This window comes from Triplophysa dalaica, chromosome 12 (genome assembly GCF_015846415.1).
Source record: "Triplophysa dalaica isolate WHDGS20190420 chromosome 12, ASM1584641v1, whole genome shotgun sequence".
NCBI lineage: Eukaryota > Metazoa > Chordata > Actinopteri > Cypriniformes > Nemacheilidae > Triplophysa > Triplophysa dalaica.
The window spans coordinates 10,339,463-10,359,088 of NC_079553.1; the positions used below are offsets into that span (position 1 = coordinate 10,339,463).

At 43.4% G+C, this 19,626-nt stretch overlaps 1 protein-coding gene across 1 annotated transcript in view; it reads right to left on the reverse strand.

Moving 5' to 3' along the window:
* Positions 1-19,626, reverse strand: part of nbeal2 (neurobeachin-like 2) — a 56,230-nt gene that overhangs the window by 3,490 nt on the left and 33,114 nt on the right. Inside the window, 19 exon segments of the mRNA XM_056763001.1 lie at positions 1,494-1,666; positions 2,047-2,156; positions 2,928-3,014; positions 3,098-3,211; positions 4,260-4,357; positions 4,499-4,616; positions 4,776-4,885; positions 4,987-5,117; positions 5,397-5,537; positions 7,382-7,506; positions 7,582-7,677; positions 7,839-7,946; positions 8,067-8,200; positions 8,304-8,464; positions 8,952-9,069; positions 9,529-9,653; positions 10,031-10,188; positions 10,785-10,934; positions 19,283-19,600. Of these exon segments, the coding sequence (XP_056618979.1) occupies positions 1,494-1,666; positions 2,047-2,156; positions 2,928-3,014; positions 3,098-3,211; positions 4,260-4,357; positions 4,499-4,616; positions 4,776-4,885; positions 4,987-5,117; positions 5,397-5,537; positions 7,382-7,506; positions 7,582-7,677; positions 7,839-7,946; positions 8,067-8,200; positions 8,304-8,464; positions 8,952-9,069; positions 9,529-9,653; positions 10,031-10,188; positions 10,785-10,934; positions 19,283-19,600 (2,575 nt within the window).

Sequence of the window (19,626 nt, forward strand, 5' to 3'; positions counted from 1 at the left end):
AGTATTCATGACAGTCATTCATTTATTTATGTATTGTAACTGCATGCAGGAAAAGATAGGACAATTCCAAGGGCTCATGACTTACAGGGGCCCCAAAAATAGGTAAAAAATATTAAACCATCATCATTATTCAGTATATATATTTATATAATAATAAAATTAATGATCTCTTTGTTTTTGGCAGTAAAAGTAAAAAATCCCCATTGACCTAAAAGTAAACATCCATATTGACCGACCACCCCCCGTAACTGCATGAAATATTTTGGTCCTGCCTTAGCGCTCTCAGTTTAGTTGCAGTCAGTAGATGCGCCAGAACTACAGTGACCACAATGTTGCCAAGTAACAATAAATCAAAATCTGTTTTTCAAAAAAGGAAAGAGAGAAAAGAGAGAGAGGAAAGACAAAGGAAAGGGTGTGAAACTGTAACCCAGTTTTTCACTAAGAAAGGTGGGTAGACTATAGTCTGTGAGTGGAATTAACCTGTTGGCTTAATGTCCATAGTGAAAGTTAGCTAGCAACAGACTAGTGTTAGCCTACATTTAATTATCATTTAATCAGTGCAGGGAAACGTTTAGCACTATAATAACCCTGGAGTGGAAATAGAAATTGAATTGATTGAAAAGTTAATCCATATTTAAGTTTGTTCGTTTTTCTTTTTTAAATCTTTCATTAATAATTCAAATAATAATAATTAATAATAACTTTGTGAAGAGGATTTTCCATTTTGTCACATTTTACAATAAAAACACCTTAAGACTGTAAATGATAGCCTTCAGCACATTTTATGATCGCTTTAAATCTTGCATCAAATAGTGAACTGGATACTAAACTTGCATTTATGTACAACTCACCAGCAGTAAATATTGTGCTAGTACTAGTATTGAACTACAAGAAGCAAGACAGTTGCAAGCCTTTAATTATAGTTATGTGAAGCTTTTGATGGGACAGTTAGGTCCTAGAGATGTGGTGACAACAGCTGCGCAAAGGGGGCCCAATTAGACTTTTTGTCATGGGGCCCAAAATTCCAGGCGGCGCCCCTGACTGTATGTATAAACATTTAAAAGCAAATATGCTTCAGGGCTCAACGTTAGGGAAGGCCTAATGGACTAGGCTGTGAGAAAGTATTGATATTGTGCATGTTTTTTTGTCTTGCAAAAATTTTGTTTATTTTATATTTTTATATTTCACTATTGATTTCACATTCTATACAGTATGTACAGTATGAACAAATTAATTGATGTTTTCTGTTTGGTAGGGACAATTCAAAAAAATATTTTTGTTACAAAAATGTATTTTTTTTAGCAGTGTTGACAAGGAAAATATCATCAGAGCATTTATAAATCTCAACAACCTGTACTTGTTTGACACGCTTGTTCAATTTTATTCAACAGCCGCTCACTTTATTTCCATTAACATCTCATCTTTATTCCCCCAGCTGGTTCTAGACTTCTCGATCTATTTCAGTACGTCTTTGTCAAACGGACGTCTCTTACCTATGTGACGGCAGATCCTTCCCACCAGCTTGGCCTTGCCTAACATAGTGACCCTAAGACTGCAGTCCCAGTGCCCCCCGCTGAACAACAGACGCCCGTCACTGGACATCACCAGCACCTGGGACCCGATCTCTACCCCTGGGGAGAACGGCCCGCTGAGGAACCGCTGTGTCCTGAAAATAGATCAAACAAAAGGTTATTACCAACAATTACGTCCAAACTTGTCAACACAAACAGTGGTAGAACATCAAAGGGATCAATATTTGTTTTCCCCTTTAGAGTCAACACATTGTAAGGCAGCAAATTCACTGTAACTATAAAGAACCTGATTTTTCTGAAGTACATTCATAGAACGTAAATCAGCCAAACCATCAGAATCTCAACCAAGTTTATGCTGCTATAAACCCTTTGATGTTTCGTCCATGCACCCATGTTGTCACCATAACAGGACTTTCTGCCTAATCGAAACCTCATGCCTTCACAATAATATGAAGCATTGAGAAAACAAGTTTGACATCTTGTTTATTAGATATGTGTGTTTGTGCACACTTACTTTGGGTTGTTCATAGTTGAGTCTTTAGTAAAGGTGAAATAATTGGCGATGTTTTTGTCATATGGCAGCCAGCTATGAGTCCCAATCATCCCATTAGCATTTACTGTAACCTTCATCACAAATAAGACACAGTTGTGCAGGTTTAGCATATTGGCTGGCATTTATTTATAAAATATAGTTTAATTCAATGCAATTTATGCATAAATGTAAACGATGCATTGTGAGAGTAAAAAGAAGCCACAAAGTTTTAAGGACATTTTTAGTTAAAGGAGTGGTTCACCTTCAAATGAAAAATTCTGTCATCATTTACTCACCCTCTTGTCATTTCAAACTTTTATGAGTGACTTTCTTTCTTCCACAGAACACAAAAGAAAATATTTTGGAAAATGGGGTTACAGTATAAGTGGATGGGGGGCTGTGCTGTTGTGTTCATACCATTTTTCAAAATACCTTCTTTTGTGTTCTGAAGAAGAAAGAATAGGCCTGTAAATGATGACAGAATTTTAAAGGTGAACTACTCCTTTAAGTATAGCCCTTTAATACCCAAACTAACAGAAACTCAACCAAAAAAATGGCATAAACACATTTGACGTTTTATTGACAGATATTATATTATAATAGCAGGAACACTGCACACAGCAGGCGATCTGAAGTTTGACAGTAATTGTCTTGAAATCTGAAAGCGGGAGATTTGTTACAAATCTCGATCATCTTGCATTAACCCACACAGCGCTTGAGTTTCCTGACATCTTTGTAGAAGATTTGAGCACACAGAGTTAATCAGCATTGACATGTCTGCGGTGCTTTCCAAACACAAATAATAGTGATTTGTCCCATGAGTATAAAAGTAAACTGAACAGCAAGGCCATTTCTATTCTTACCAGTATATCAGATCCTGGAATGATGAAGGACCGGGTTTGATTTCTGGGAACCACAGCTTGTACTAGGGGCAGACCATCACTCACCACCTAAACCAGCAACAGACCCTTTTTACATCACTGTGACAATTCACACCGTAACAGTTCGATTGAGATGATAAGAATCCCTTTACCTCCTTGAAGGATCGCAGTTTATTAAGCTGATCAAAAAGGTTGGGGGGTAACATGTCGAGGCGGGACTGCCGTCTAAAAGCGTTCTCAGCTGACATACGGGTAGGGTGAGGCTCCTGAATAAAGACAAACACTTTAAATGAGTTGTGCCATATGACCCACAATACATAGCAAAAATATAGCATACAAATAACAGATCAATTTGTCAAGGGATTGGCTAATCTCATCCAAATAGCCACTGATGGAAGATCACATATCTGGGTCTAAAGAACAGCTTTTCCATTAAAGATATGTAGCTAAAATGTTGACATATAACTGTGAAAACAATTATATTAAAGCAAGTGTGATCTATTTGGTTCAAAGCAATGCCGTCCAATATAATTCTTATTTACAGTACCTTATTTTTGTTAACATTTATTTATTTATTTATTATATTTCATTTCATAACTTACACTTATTACTTTTATAATTTTATTTACTTTTCTTATAATATTTTATTACTTACACTTTTCTCTCGCTTATTTATAGTTTTATTTATTACTTTATTTTAATTCTTTATTGTTCATATTTTTTTACTTACATTTTCCTGTTTTTTTATTAATTACATTTGTTATTTTCTTTATCATTTTTATTTTATTTTATGACTTATATTTTTGTTTATATTTTATGTTTTTACTAATTTTTATTACTTATTTTACTATTACTATTATTTTTTAGATTGAATTTGATAACCTGCATTTTCTCCTGTTTTATTTATCAGTTTATTTATTACTTCATTTATATTTCTAATTGTATTACTCATATTAATTTCTTTATCATTTTATTATCAATTTTTATTTTCTTATTTATATTTAGTTTCGTCTTACCAACATCAACAACTTCACTTCATTGTCCATCCAATTAAAAAGCTCTAAAAAAGCGCACAATAGAAATTGTCTTATGATAATTATGTATAGTACCAGGATGTAAGGACTTCAATACGCTTGAGTTTGTTTGAGCAACCTTTTAGAAAACACTTGAAAACGCCAGCATGGACAAAGAGCATTTTCAAACAAAAACACTTTTCAATTCTATCTGGATTAGTTTAGATGTAGACCTCCTCCCTCGATCCAGAAAAGCGCTATGCTGCCTCAACACACATGAAACATCTGTCTAGGGACCCACCTTGAGAAGTTGACACGGCGTCTGGCCGAAGTTACTGATGATGCCTTCAAGGGCCTTCCGCTCCGTTTCATTAGCGATGGCGTCCAGATCCACAGCACCTGGGAGCCAAGACATACAACGTTCAGTCATTCTCTCCAGGCAGGAACATGTTTCAACCCAAAAGAACACGTTATGAAGCGTGTTTAAAAACTCATGCAGTTTTATTCAGCGTCTTAATAAGGAGGTCAGTGGGTTCTTACCCTCATAAGTGCAGTAGTAGAAGACATTCAGAGCTTCCACTGCATCTGGTCCTCGCTGTTTATAACCGAATATCAGATCGATCCATTCATGCAGGTGAGCGGAAACATGCTCACTCTCCTTCAAATACACATATACAGGGAAGAGGGTTTGTGTCAGGCGTAAAACAATATGGATGCAGTAAACCAGTGTGTCCTGGACAGCTGAATATTTACAATTTACAGAAATGTTTTTCTTTGTATTTATTGACTTAATAGCAAGATGTTGTGTTTTTCTTACCAAAGCTTTGCGGTGTTTTCTAATGAAGTCTTCAGGTGAAGATGCCCAGGCTGGAAGCACCACATTGTTCACCGTTTCGTTATTCATCTGAAGGCTGCCCAGATCAAACCCTGAAGACACACACAGCAGCATGTGACGCAATAATCGATTAAACATATTTCAATGGTTTTCATTAATCTCTCTCTGAAAAGCTTCAGACAAACATACTGACCATTCAAGTTCTGCAGGAATTCTGGGAAGTAGAAGAACTCTGGGATTAGCTCCTTCACGTCAGCTGGACTCTCCATACGGGCCTGCCACGCCGCTGCTACTGAATGAAACTGCCTATCAGCACAATCGAATCTAAACACAAACACAAATATGTGAGAGCCGACCCATAGACCAACATCTGATGACTTCAAAACAAACCAACAACACTGCTGCCTAGTGGTCAATCGTAAAAGCACTTTTATAGTTTGAGAGTGTCAAAATGATTCTTTAAATCAACTTAAAGATAAATAAGCTTTTTCAATTTATTTATGTTAAAACATTAACTCACCATTTCTATTATAGAAAAAAGCAACAATTGTAGTATAAAATCACTGTTGTGTACTGCATTTGTGTGTGTGAGTCAGGTCTTACTTGCCGCTCTGCAGCTGTATATGTAATGAAGTAAAGGGTTCAGTGCGGATCATGTAGTGCATGACCCCTGCAGCATTCGAGTAGTGTGTGCCATAGTGAAACTTATCAATAGTGCCTGTAGGGTCCTCAAAACTCTCGTACCTGATCAACAAACAAACAAGACACTCAGCTATTCAGCTGAAAGACTACAAATACATTTCATTCACATTGGTTTTATTTCAATTCATTGAGTGTGATGTGGGATATTTTCTTCCTCTTGCTATACATTTTTCTAATATATATATATTTTGATTTGATAAACATTTGATTCATCCACTGTACAGTCAGTGGCTTACTGTAGATTTTAGTTTTGTTGCTTATTTCATTGATTGTCGCTGTCCTTCCAATACCTCCATATTTATTCATTTCTATTTTTGTCATAAATCATTATTATTAGTCACCCTTTACAGTTTGCCACTGAGTTCTGCAAAAATCTAACCATTAGATATATATATTTTTAAAGTGCTTGTCAGGTTGGACCTCACAGTCTCAAATAATTGAAAAGTACAGTGATTCTCTGTATTGAACATACAACGTTTCAGAAGGCCAGCATCGCTATAAAAAAAAACATGTGACTTTTTATTAACTTCCGAACAGGAATGTTTCACTCAAATGCGAAAAATCTCTCGTAACTGACTCAAAATGACAAAGTAATCAATTTATGAGGCACCTAAAGGCACATTCAGGCAGCGGGTTAATAAATGTCTTCTGAAGCGAAACAAAACATTTGTGAGAGAACTATTTTGAGCTTATTTAGATATGTTGCATATCCATGGAAAACTATGCAACTGTTCAGGCATTGTCATTTTTGCTTCGATGTGTAAGGGATAATGAAGAGGCTTATTTCGCGATAAGAGCCTGCTGGTTGTAAACAAATGTGAATTAAAAATATTTGATTAGCTGATTTTTATCGGATGTTGACCTTCCGTGAGAAAAAGCTGTTCACTTTTAAGGTTGTAAGCTTAAGAAATGACGTTCAAATGTCTCGAACAGGCAATTTGGCTTAATCGTTTGTAAATATAATGTCTTAATTTAAAGACATACTTAGGCCGTGTTCAGATGTTAGCTTCTGTGTTACATTATAATGAGTAAACTGTGTTTTCCAGCGCCGGCGTCTTTTTCTGCAGCTCAGGGTGTCTCTTTAAGTTGAAAAGACGCCCTTCGTCAAGTTCCTTTTCACGGCTAACTAATGACAGGCAAGTAGTGTGTCGTTTCCATAACAACATGCGAGGGAGGAGATCGAGCAGGGTCATGATCGAAAAAAAAAATGGTGGCCGAAACGTCGGTTGAAGCAAAGTTTTGTATAAATGTAAGTTGAACTTTCACTTTCAATAACTTTTGATTGCATTTCTATCGGGAAATTAGTATTATAGTTTTTGAATATGTGATTAGTTAGTGCAAATATGCTCCCTGTTTATAATTCAAGTAGACTTTCATCACGATGCCTATCTGTTCCTCTGGGCTGTCTTCGTGCATAGACGAAGCCTCCAAAGTCATGCCGTTCAGCTGCTTTATGTAACCAAACGTGAACAGAGTTCTTTTTTTACCTTTCTAGTTCAAAAAGACGTCAAGTGTGTTCATGGCCTTATATTTAATTTGACAAAAAAAAAACAGTCAAAGTGATTTGATACATCTGGGTAACCGTGTGATATTAGTTTTGAGAGGTCGTTATCTGGGAATAATGGACCTGCAAATGTCGCGACTGGCCAATCAGTATCAAGCATTCCAACGAGCCGTTTAATGAAAAAGGATAACATTACCGCATTATAACAAGACATTTTTTGGTTGTGTTCAACTGAAGAACATAAACATCATAAATATCTGGAACGGCAGGTTGAGTTTTCATATTTAAGTGAACTGTCCCTTTAACAAGATGGTAACAGTTCTGTGATTAAGGCTTCAACAAAATCTACAAAAATGCAGTAAAGACTCTGGCATGATCTTACTTCTCTCTGACAGTCTGTGCATGCCGAGAGTTGACAACACCTATGGGTTTGGACAGATCTCTGAACACAGCTGGGTCCTCCAGATCCAATTCAGGAGACGTGTAATCACACAACAGCCATGGGAACTAAAACACACACACACAAAGTGAGACCGGTGCAATAACCAACACAAACAATACATCGGATGTGTGCAAACTCACCACTGGATACTGTGACAAATCATTGTATGTGCGACCAGCAATGGTGTTGAGCTGCATCAGGTACTCAAAATTGGAGATCTCTCTGCAAATCCATCTCTGAAACAAAAAGCATAATCTTCTAAATCACCAAAAGCTCAATGTGTCAGGAACATGAGCTAACCAACAGGCCAAAGCTTCAACAATTTGCAATATTTCTTCAATCTTTTTCATTCATAACAAGAATGTAAAATGTTCCATCTATGTTCTTTATCTCATACCTGAGTAAGGTTGGAGGCTTTCAGGAGCTCCTGAGGAGAGCGAGACCCGAAGTAGAACAGGTTAGGTGGTCTGAGACCAAGAATCCTGGTGTATACAGAGTTCCGTAGCTTTGAAGAAGAAGAACCAAAACAAACCCACACATGAACAATCACAGTAAAGAAATGCTCTATGTTCAATTTATTCTGTGATGACATCAATCAATCCCACAGTGCACCAGTCTAGCTCACCCCCTTCCGGAAGTTGATGAAGTAGTGTGCCTGGTCGATGAAGAACAGCTCGAGAGCGGATCTTCGCAGGTTGTAGCGCCTCAGGTGTACCTCTCTTAACTGTGACAATGGCCTCTTGAAATCAAATCCTATACCTGCAAGATGCAAACATTAGTCATGACCTAAACCTACTTTCTGAACTTTGACCATTTTATAAAAAATCTTGTCATAAGGGGTGACGGCGGCTGGAACACCCACCTTCCTCGGTCTCTTCTTTCTCACTGCTGCCATCATAGAAGTACAGGTGATGTGTTGTGACCTCCAGACGACCTGGTATCACGGCAACAATAGTGATGAGCTCACAATCCTCTGAGAGCACTAGCTTCTCTTTCTGACTTTCCTCCTCACCCTCCTCCGTCCTGTGGAATGAATATTCTCTAATCAGTAACACAGCAACCGGCTTAAAATAATCTTAAAGGGATAGTTCACCCAAAAATGTCAATTCTGTCATCATTAATTCCAAACGGTTCGAATTTTTTTGTTCCACTGAACACAAACAGAGATAGTTAGAAGAACGTTTGTATGCAAACAGTTCTAGGGGAACTATTGACTTCCATAGTAGGGAACAAATTAATATGGTAGTCAATGGTGCCCAAAACGGTGTAGTTTCCCATATTCTTCAAAATATCTTCTTTTGCATTTAACAGAACAAAGCATTTTATAAACTTGAGTAAATGGTGTAAACATCGTTTTTGAATGATCTATTCCTTTGGTGTTAGGTTGAACAAACCTCACATGAAGGGCATGTTTGATGTGACAAAGGAACACAAAATATGCAAAACCATTTTCACACCAAAACTATTTGCTGCAAATTTTTGTCATGCTGTGAGATAAAGACACACTCACTGGTCGAGCGAGGGTAAGTCCTCATCTCCTAGTTTATCATCCTCCATATCACTAACTTTGGCTTCTTTGGCAACAGCTAGTGGGAGGGGTTCCGTGGAGCTGCGAGGACTGTCGGCTCCTGTCAATAACAGAAAAAAAACTAACATTTAGCATTAAAACACTGAAAGAACGAGTAAATATTTCATTCTAAGATCTATTATCTGAAAGCATTTATTTATGTTTTACAATTTATATCGTGATTTTAACTTCACTTGTGTGGAATGTTTCTCATTATCTTAAAAAGGTTTTGATCTGAAGGTGCATGTCTAAATGTTTAAAACGAGTTTCATTGACAATAATGCAATTGTGCAAATGTTTCATAACAAACTAAAAATGTTTTTAACCCCAATGCTGGAATGGACTGAATAATCAAGAAGAGCAGCCAGACAGAGCACAGAGCAGGATGGAACTACTCAAATATTGTTTAAAATATACCATATATACAGTTATTCACATCTTTGTAAAAGAGGAACAGTGCAACACTACTGCAAAAATGTCGAAAAATTGTATGATTCATGTCATTAACAGTGCAACTAACCCATGTTGTCTCTCAATGCACTGGCATCCTTATGGGACTCAAAGCCGTAGTTGGGCACCAGCTTCAGACGCATTTTAGAGTACGTCTCTGCGCTCGACAGCTTCCACCTCACCTCTGTCTGAACCCTGAAACATAAACACTTCCTTTCAGTTCACACTTACTGTAATGTAATATCTGAATATACAGCACTGACTCAAGTGAACTTCACTGAACACTCTTGAACTTTAGCTCAGTTTACAGTTTCTGAGAGCACTATTGAACATGTATTTTTAGATGAACAACAGAAAAGAATAATGAAACATTGACCAAATTCTAAACAACTTCTTAAAATTTGCGCATCCTGATTTGATAATTGTTCAATAAACATCAATGATTCATGATTAGTGATTTGAAAATATTATACTGATTTCTGATTCGTTTCGAAATGGATAAGAATCAGAAATCTTTGCCAGTTTGAAAGTAGTGTGATATGAATAGTAGGGCAGTAATGGAGACATCAGACCTGAGAGCCCAGGCTCCTCTCTCACTGCTGAGCAGTCTGTACAGAGATCTCCAGTGCCTCCACACCACCACCTGCTGGCCATTGTTCATCTTCTGCACGATGTGATATCTGCTGTTCTCGGAGCGCACGCGCTTCAGGTACGGCTCAATGATGAGCTCCTGCAAAAAGAAGGATCATGAATAACTCATGAACAAATCTGGTCCGAGCAAGGAAAGGATAAGACAAGAATTACTAAATTGAAAAGAATAGACTGTGCTGTTGTTATGGATGTAGCTGTTGTGGCAGCACATCTGTTTTGTACAACTTGAGGTCTTTACAGAATTAGCTTTTAATACTTTAAGTTTCGGTTTCACAGACACGGGTAGTTTAAATCAGGACTATGCTTTGTTGAATTAAGATATTTATGTCGCTTTTAAAAAAATGCCTTAGAAGAATACATTAATGGTGTGCATCTTGAGACAAAACAATGGCACTAATATATTTTAGGATATTTCTGGGCAAGTTATATTCAGTTAAGACAAACATTCATTTTAGGCTGGGACTAGCCTTAAGCCTTCTCTGTGAAAGCCAGCCTAAATGTTTCAACAATACTTTTCTTTTAGTAACATGAATGTTCGGGTGTTACTAAATGGCTTCAATGTTACTAAATTCAGAAGTTTTTCCAGGTTTGAGTTGGGAAATATTACAAATCTGATAATGCTGGAAAACAGCATCAGTCGGGGTCCCTAATGAATAGGATGAAGTGATACAGTACCTGAAACTTGTTTTTGCAGTCGGAGCGATCTTTGTCTCTCCTCTGGGCGGTGCTCATGAGGTCATCGAAACAGGAGTTCCAGAAGTTGGACATCAGGTCATGACTCTTCCCAAAAGTGTCCAGCTCATACTGGTGCATAGTGGGCTCCACCTACAGGCATAATTTATTAAACAAAAATATCTAAATATTTCATTTGTACAAACAGTACAATTACAGTATAGTGTGCAACAAATCATTTTAAACATGTCAACATGGTCTTATAATTAAAATTATATTTTAGTGAAGTACCTTTTTTATTAGATTTTTGATAAGTGCAATTGTTATATTTATATTTAGGCATTTAGTAGACAATTATATACATTCATATCACTGAGATTATTATATATTTGTTTACAACCATTTTATTTGATGCCTTTTCTGATATTGCTGTTGTTCAAACTTTATATCCAGCCACAGCAAAATTAGGAGACCATTTCAAAATCAGTTTTTTGATTTAAAATGTATGTGTTTAGGTAAATGATGATTTTTGATTCATTCTGTGAACCTCTTACAATATTTCTTCCAAATATTAAATAAAAAAATTGTTTCTATTTTCATGTAATGGCAGAAAATAAAAACTGGAGAAAGAGGTGCTCTGTATTTTCTCAAAGTCATATTCACTTTAAACCAATACAAAAGTAATATTTAGGAAGCAATTTATTTAGGTAAAGTTCAACATTTATTATTTTGTGATGACCTGGATTTTTATCACAGTTTTTATGTGTCTTGTCATTCTGTCGGTCTACTTTATGTCCCTCCTGAGGTTTAATTTAGTTGAATTTCAACAGACACCGGACTGTAATGGCCATAATACATCAAGAAATGGGTTGCTGATGTGACATGGCATTTTCACTGTCACACAAGATAAAAATGAATTTGATTAGTATTGTCATCATTTTAAATACAGTAAATGGTTAAGCACATTTTTATCTTATGTGGACCTAATGTTATAAAACTGCTTTTTTATTAGATGTTTTTTATTTTGAGCCAAATCTCAATGGTGTGTATCAAGCATGGATCAGTAAATTCAACTTTTATAAATGAGAATGAAAAGCATAAAAATGTTAATAAATACATCCGGCATAATTTTGTGTCTATTTTAGTCATGGCAATCATTTGTGTTCATCCATATATTTTTAAAAGCGATAATGTCCACTGGTGTGACAACTGTATTGTCACACAAGAGAACAAGGTATTTTTTTAAAAGCATTTTAAACAATTTAATAATAATTGTTAACCCCCCCCAAAAAACAGAGAAAGAGTTGACTGATTTAGTGACACCTTATGTTTTCTGAAACTTCAGACTTTACCTTACATAAATATGTGTATTATTTCTTCAGAAATGGTGTTTTACAAAACATATTTTTTACTGCCTTTTCATCAACTACTCAAATGCCGATTAAATGAACATTTGGGATGGTCTCTTAATTCTTATCGCATCTGTAGAAGAAAACCCTTAAATTTATGGTGCAAACACTGTGTAGTCCAGCCTGCTCTCATCTATATTTAAACATACATTATCAGTGTGTTACAAACCATCATTATTTTCTCTTTTCTATGTCTTCCTTAAATACGCATGTTTGGGCATGGCATGAAAACGTCTTGGTTACGTATGTAACCTCAGTTCCCTGATGGAGGGAACGAGACGTTGTGTCGAGAACGACAGATGGGGTTCGCCCTTGAGAACCAATCAACTCTGACTACTATAGAAAAGGCCAATGAAATTTGGCGAATGCAATTTGCATGCCGGGCTCCGCCCCCGGAAATCCGGTATAAAAGGAGGCCGGCGTGCAGCATTCACTTACCTTTGTTCTGAAGAGCCTGAGACCTCTCAAACTGCAGCAGAATACGATACGTGTTCGTGGCATAAGGGACACAACGTCTCGTTCCCTCCATCAGGGAACTGAGGTTACATACGTAACCAAGACGTTCCCTTTCTGTCGGTCTCTCGACGTTGTGTCGAGAACGACAGATGGGGTTGCCTATGGAAAACGCCACAACGCTGTATCGCGTCACAATCTCTAGCGAAGCGACGGTAACAAGCCTGGGCGTGTCATCTCGAAGCTTTCGTGAGACTGTAACCTTCCAGTGTGGTGGTCGGGGGGTTCCAGAGCTTTCTTGGAGAAAGATGGGTACAGCCCTGACCGGTAACTTTCACGGACGGGGCCTTAGCTCTCTATAGGCGAGAGGCCGTCCAGATCAGTTTACACCGGGTAAGCGCGACTCTTAATCAGAGAAGCGCTACAGAGGCCACCTCCTACCCGTGGGGAGGAATATGGTGGATATAGGTATGGTCTCGTCCTTGGAGGAGAACGCATGGAACGTGCGGACTGAGTAGTTAACCGCGAGGTGGAGGCCCACCTGGGGAAGCTCATGGGTTACCAGGAGTGGGAACCATTCTCATGAGGATACATCAGACGGAACAGCCCACGGAGGGGGTGTTACAGACGTCCGGTAGCACTAGGTCCGGTTAGAGCTATCTGTGATAGCTCACATGGTATCCCGGCCTAAGGGGGAAGGCTGCTCTGCCCAGCCAGCCCCCAGGGGGTGCTTGTTTGGTGATGGATGGAATGCCTATTCTTAACCAGTGTCTGGGTAAGAAGGGAGGCTGGTGAGGTACCAGTTTCTTAGCGATGTGTTCGGGTAAGAAGAAAAGGTAAATAGCACACTGACCCAACCTGTTAGAGGGTGGAAAGGTGCTTTCGCAGGCATACGCCCCCCCGGATGCAAGTCCTACATGTCGCCACGCAGGACGTGGGCTGACACCGGGTTTACGCGAAGGTTGTTAACCCTTGCGAAGGTGTTTGGGCATAGCCCAACCCGCAGCTCTACAGATGTCTGCTAGAGAGGCGCTTCTGCCAGTGTCCAGGAGGTGGCTAAACTCCGTGTGGAGTGAGCCCTCACTGCCAATGGGCATGGGAGATTCTGAGATCGGAATGCCGTCGTAACGGCGTCCACGACCCAGTGCGCCAGCCTCTGTTTGGAGACAGCCTTCCCCTTCTGCTGTCCTCCAACAGACACGGAGCTGGTCAGAGCTTCAGAGCTCTGCGTGCGGTCCAGTACGTACTGGACACAACACTAATCGGGTTGGGTCTTCCTCCCCTATGGGGAGCGCCTGCAAGTTCAACACTTGGCCCCGGAGGGAGTAGTGGGAACTTCTTGGGCACGCATCCGGGCCTGGGTCTCAAGATAACGTGAGAGTTTCCAGGGCCGAGTTTAAGGCAATCCAGGGACACGGAGGATGCTCGGTGGTCCCCTACCCTCTTGAAGGAAGTGAGCGCCGTCAGGAGGGCCGTCTTACTCTATGAGGAAGATCGGAACCTCCGAGGGGCTCTTTGGGGGGCCCTGAGGCTCCCCAGGACCACTTAGGGTCCCAAGAGGGTATGGAGCGGAGATGAGGCGGATTCCGCCCTCTCGCTGCTTAGGAACCTGGTGACCAGGTCGTGTTGCCCTAGAAACTTTCCACCGACTGAGTCGTGATGAGTGGCAATAGCGACTACATACACTTTCAGTGTGGAAGGGAGATGTTAGTCTCCAGTCTCGTGAGGAGGGGAACACAATCCTGATCAAGCACCTCAGTGGGTCTTTCTCGTTGAGAAAGACACCAGGACGAGAAGAGGCACCGTCTAGAGGCGTGTAACCGCCTAGTAGATGGGGCCCTAGCCTGGGTGATGGTCTCAGCCGTATAGGGGGAGTAGCCATCTTAGGATCTTCTCGTCCCGTCTAGAGACCAGACATGGGTGTTCCAGAGGTCTGATCTGGGATGCCAGAACGTGTCCTTCCCCTGAGAGAGCAGGTCCTCTCTCAGGGGAATGGTTCAGGGGGAGTCGCTGTCCAGAGCATCGGCTCTGAGGCCAAGTGCGGTTAGACCGGTGTGGTGTAACCAATAACACTTGGTGCTCCTGCTCCCTGACCTTGCACAGAGTCTGTACAAGAAGGCTCCTGGGGGGAAGGTGTGCTTCGGCCCATCCCGCGGCCAGCTGTGCGCAAGGATATCCGTGCCGAGGGGAGGGACTATCAAGCGGGCAAATGGTGGTGTTACGGGAGGTGAACAGGTTTTACCTGGGCCTACCCGAACAGCCTCCAAATGAGCTGGACTGCACGGGGTTGGAGTCGCCACTCTCCACGAGGCATAAACTGGCGAGAAAGCACGTCGGCTGTCTAGTTCAGTTTGCCCGGGGTGTGTGGCCTACAGGGAACGAGTCACCTGTTGACTCCACCGGAGGAGGCGTCGAGCAAGTTGTGTTTAGCTGCTGTGTGCGAACGCCACCCTGACGATCTGTATTCGCTACAGCTATAGTGCTGTCCTCGGAACAGCACGTGCATGTCTCGCACGAGAGGCCGTAGCCTGCTCAGTGCAAGTAGCATAGCCCACAACTCTTGGCAATTGATATGCCAGCGCAGGCGGGGGTTCGTCCAACACCCCACCTGCGTGCCCGTTGCACACTACACCGCACCCCTGCAGGGAGACTTCAGTCGTCACCACGACCTGCCTCATAACCTGCTCAGAGGGACCTGAGTCCGTCGAAAAAGTCATAAAGACTAGGGGTTATGGTGCGTCGGCATCAGGGCGGCATCACCATGCGCCTGCTGCCGGTGTGCCACGCTCTCCTCGGAACTCGACTCTGAAACCAGTGTTGGAGCGGTGTCATGTGCATCAACTCGAGGGGTATTAACCCGCGAGGACGCCATGTGTCCCAGGAGCCTCTGAATTGTTTCAGGGGGACCGCTGTCTGCCTAAAATGTTCATTTCAGACAGTTCAACACTGGTTGGGCACAACTGCGGACAGGTGTGCCGACATGGTGACAGAGCTGAGTTCCATACCGAGAAAGAGGATGCTCTGCACTGGGGAGAGCTTGCCCCTCTCTTGGTTGACCTGGAGTCCCAATCGACCTAGGTGCCGGAGCACCAGGTCCCTTTGTGTACATAACAGATCTCGCGAGTGTGCCAAGATAGGCCAGTCGCTGAGATAGTTTAGTACCCGCTCGCCTTCCTCCTCTCAGGGAGAAAGGGCGGTCAGGGACAGACCGAAAGGGAGGACTCTGTACTGATATGCCCGCCTCTCGCACGCGAACCGTGGGAACGGCCGGTGTCGAGGAGGATCGAGACATGAAAGTAAGCGTCCTTCAGGTCGATTGCCACGAACCAATCCTGACACCTCATAGATGTCAGGACGCGCCTCTGTGTGAGCACCCTGAATGGCAGCTTGTGAAGGTGCTCTGTTCAGGGTACGCAGCCTTTGGGGGCAACCCGCCGTCTTTCTTGGGAACGATGAAGTGCGGGTGGTGACCCACTGAACATCTTGGTTTTGAGGGACGAACTCGATGCCTGTTTTGCCAGAAGGGTGGTGACCTCTACCCGAAGTACGGAGGCGTCCCTGCCTCTGACAGAGGGAGAGATGATGCCCCGAAACTTGGGTGAGTCTCTGGCGAACTGGATCGAGTAACCAAGACGGACCGCCCTCATTAGCCAGCGAGACAGTGTGGGCAGCTCTCGAGCTCCCAGGGACTGTGACAGGGTGACCAAGGGGACGGTCTGCTTCATCATTCCCACGGGGGGTGGTTCGTCGGCTGGCGGAGCTAACCATGTCGCGGGGAGTCCCCGGAGGGAAGGTTTTTGCTCCGCCTGCTTACCTGCCTGGCGGGACAACGGCACGCACTGTCGGTTTGAGAGTGGTGACGGCTGTCGTATGTGTACGACCTCACGCCTCGCCAGGGTGTGAGGTCGGTTCGCCGAGCACAGTCCAGTGGAGTGTGCGATCGGCTGCAAGTAAACCCGGGGAGAACAGAAAACTCAGTGAGTAAGTGGGCGCCAAGCCCTAACAAGGGCCCGGCTTTGGTGACGAGGCAGGAGTCGTCCCGTACCGACCGATCAGAGCCGTGGCTGTGAAGGTTCGGGCCCGATGTTGTTCTCCCTGGGGTCTTCCCGTCAGTGTCCCTTCTCGCGAGGAGGTTGCTGACGGGGTGGAGGTTTCCCCCTCGACCTCTGCTTCCGGGGTGCCGCCTGTGGGGGCACAGGAACCGGAGCCGATGTCGAAAGGGTCCTGGGTTGCAGGGAAGCAGACGTCACGTGAGATCTCGGAGGCCTGTAGGCGGCCGAGTCGCGGCGTGAAAAAAATGTGGTTAATTGCCACTGTCTGCTTCGCCGTCAAAAAACTGCTGAGCGCAGTCCTCGACGGTGTTACCAACAACCCACCCTGCGAGATGAGTGCATCAAGAAAGCGGACTTCCTTGCTGTCACTCTTCTGCACAAGGTATAGCCGGGGGTGTCTCTCCTGGACCACTACCGTGGACATCGTCCGACCCAGGGCCCGTGCCGCCGCCTTAGTCGCCCGTAGAGCGCTGTCAGCGGTGGCACGGAGATCCTGCATTATACCCGGGTCGGCCTTACCCTCGTGGAGCCCTCTCAACGCCCTGGCCTGGCGGACCTGCAGGATGGCCAAGGCATAGAGAGAGGAGGCAGCCTGGCCCGCAACATCGCAAGCTTTCGACACCAGTGATGCCGAAGTCTTACGTGCTTTGGACGGTAGGAGTGGTCGATCCCCCCCCAGGTGGTAGCCGTCCGCGGCACAGGTGCACCGCAGGCGGACGTTCCACCCGGGGGATCTCGACGCAGTCCTTGGCTGCCTCACCATCGAGGGAAGTAAGGGAGCCGGAGCTGGTTTCACTGGAACGGTCCGTGAGTGGAGCGTTCCAAGTTTTACACAGCTCCTCATGCACCTCCGGGAAAAACATGGCACCCGGGGTGGGCGCGGTTTGCACCGCGCACCGACCTCGGGAACCACGCATCCCCGGGTTAGCACGGATGACATCACTTCTGCTTCCTCCTGAACTCGACCGCTGGGGGTGGAGTTTGGATTCGGCAGAGTCGGATGCCAGTCTCCCTCCGATGCTGCGAGCGACATCTCATCTACGTCACACATCGTTTCCGAGTGTGTGCGTGAGGATCCGGACGGTATGCCACCGCCGGTTGGGGAACGTTCAGAAGAGCGAATCGGGGTGCGATCGGCCCGTGAGCACTTGGCTGGCGGGTTTACGTTCGCAGAGTTCCCCGTATCACTAACGCTGCTAACGTGGGTGGTCATCGGGGCCGTAGCCACAGATGTCACAGCCCGGGTAGCAGACGAAATGGTGGCTGGTTCCCGTAGGAAGACAGCCACCCGTGACCGCAACTTCTGAATGACAATCTGCCCGCAGTGCAGGCAGATGTGTCAACGAACGCTGCTTCAGTGTGCTGGACGCCCAGACACCTAATGCAGCGATCGTGTCCATCCCCCTCCTCGATGAGGGTGCCGCACCCAAGAGAACAGCGGGACATGCCGCGCTGGAGAATGCTCAGTCAGTCCTGAAAAGGACTTTTAGAAAAAATCTCTAACACCTCCGGAACCGCCGAGACGCCCAGGGGAAGGTCGCTGCAGGAAGGGACGATCCGCTGTAACACGTCGTAGCACCAGCGTGTAGTTGTAGAGGATTGAATCCTGAGTTGTACTCATGAGCGATGGCTCTGAAGAACAAAAGGTAAGTGAATGCTGCACGCCGGCCTCCTTTTATACCGGATTTCCGGGGGCGGAGCCCGGCATGCAAATTGCATTCGCCAAATTTCATTGGCCTTTTCTATAGTAGTCAGAGTTGATTGGTTCTCAAGGGCGAACCCCATCTGTCGTTCTCGACACAACGTCGAGAGACCGACAGAAAGGGAACCACAGTCCGCTTCCAGAATCAGGGCATGGCAGTTGAACATGTGATTTGTATATACAAACAGTCCAAACAGAGCAGATTTATAACCAGACGCTGTCACACTCCTCAGCTCATAAATCCTGTCCAGATCTTTACAGAGTGATGTCTGTATAATTTAAAAACAGGCTTTGTTTTAGATTTGTGAGTTGGGGGGATAAGTCTGGATCTTTCCCTTATGTTTTGGCACAAGATGAGTAGCTTTCCTCTCTAAAGGGTCTAAATAAAGAGATCATATTTACAATGGAGGAGGATTAACTGTCAAAGTCCTCAAGCTAAAACAAACAGACGTCCAGTGAGTTAATCACACGTGATGTTTAAGAGAGACGGTGTACAAATCTAAAGTCGGACCACTCCTGAAGACAGACGGATTTAGAAATACTAATACATTTAATTGATAAATTTAATATATCTTAAATTTCATAAGGAAAAGTGCATTAAAGCACATTATTAGTACATGCGTTGCTTGGTTCTTATCTACCAACCATCTGATTATATGAAAGAAAACATGTGCCTATAATCCTTTATAACTAATCGCTGTGTAAAACGATGAACTTAATGTTGTGTTTGTCAGAGAGTCAGGGGGATGAGACTATACATCTTTTGTATCCAAAAAAGGTCAAACAAAACCCATTCGTGATAACAAACTGACACAGAGCTGCCCAGCTTATCATAAACGCCTCGCCGAAGTAACTCTAACTGTGTGTCTGTTTAAAGGTACTGACGTCGTTCTGGTAGAAGTGTTGCCACTCGTTGGTGCTGCAGTAGATGAGAAGATCTTGGGCGAAGGACGGGCTGCCGTTGGTGGGGGGCAGGTTCGGGAGCATGTTTTGAAGGGTGTGGCGATCCGCATGCTGATCCAAAAGCGCTCGGACGATGGGCACCAGCGGACTCAGAAGAGCCTCGTTACCAAGGTCGGAACCTGAGTTTGCAGGGCGTAGCGGAGCACCGAGACGACCCAACAGAAAACACACCTCCTCCCAAGACAGACACAGCACAGTCTGTAGCAGGCTGTGGAGCTTTAAACACGCCATCTCACACACCTGTGATGGACAGAAAGCAGACGGGA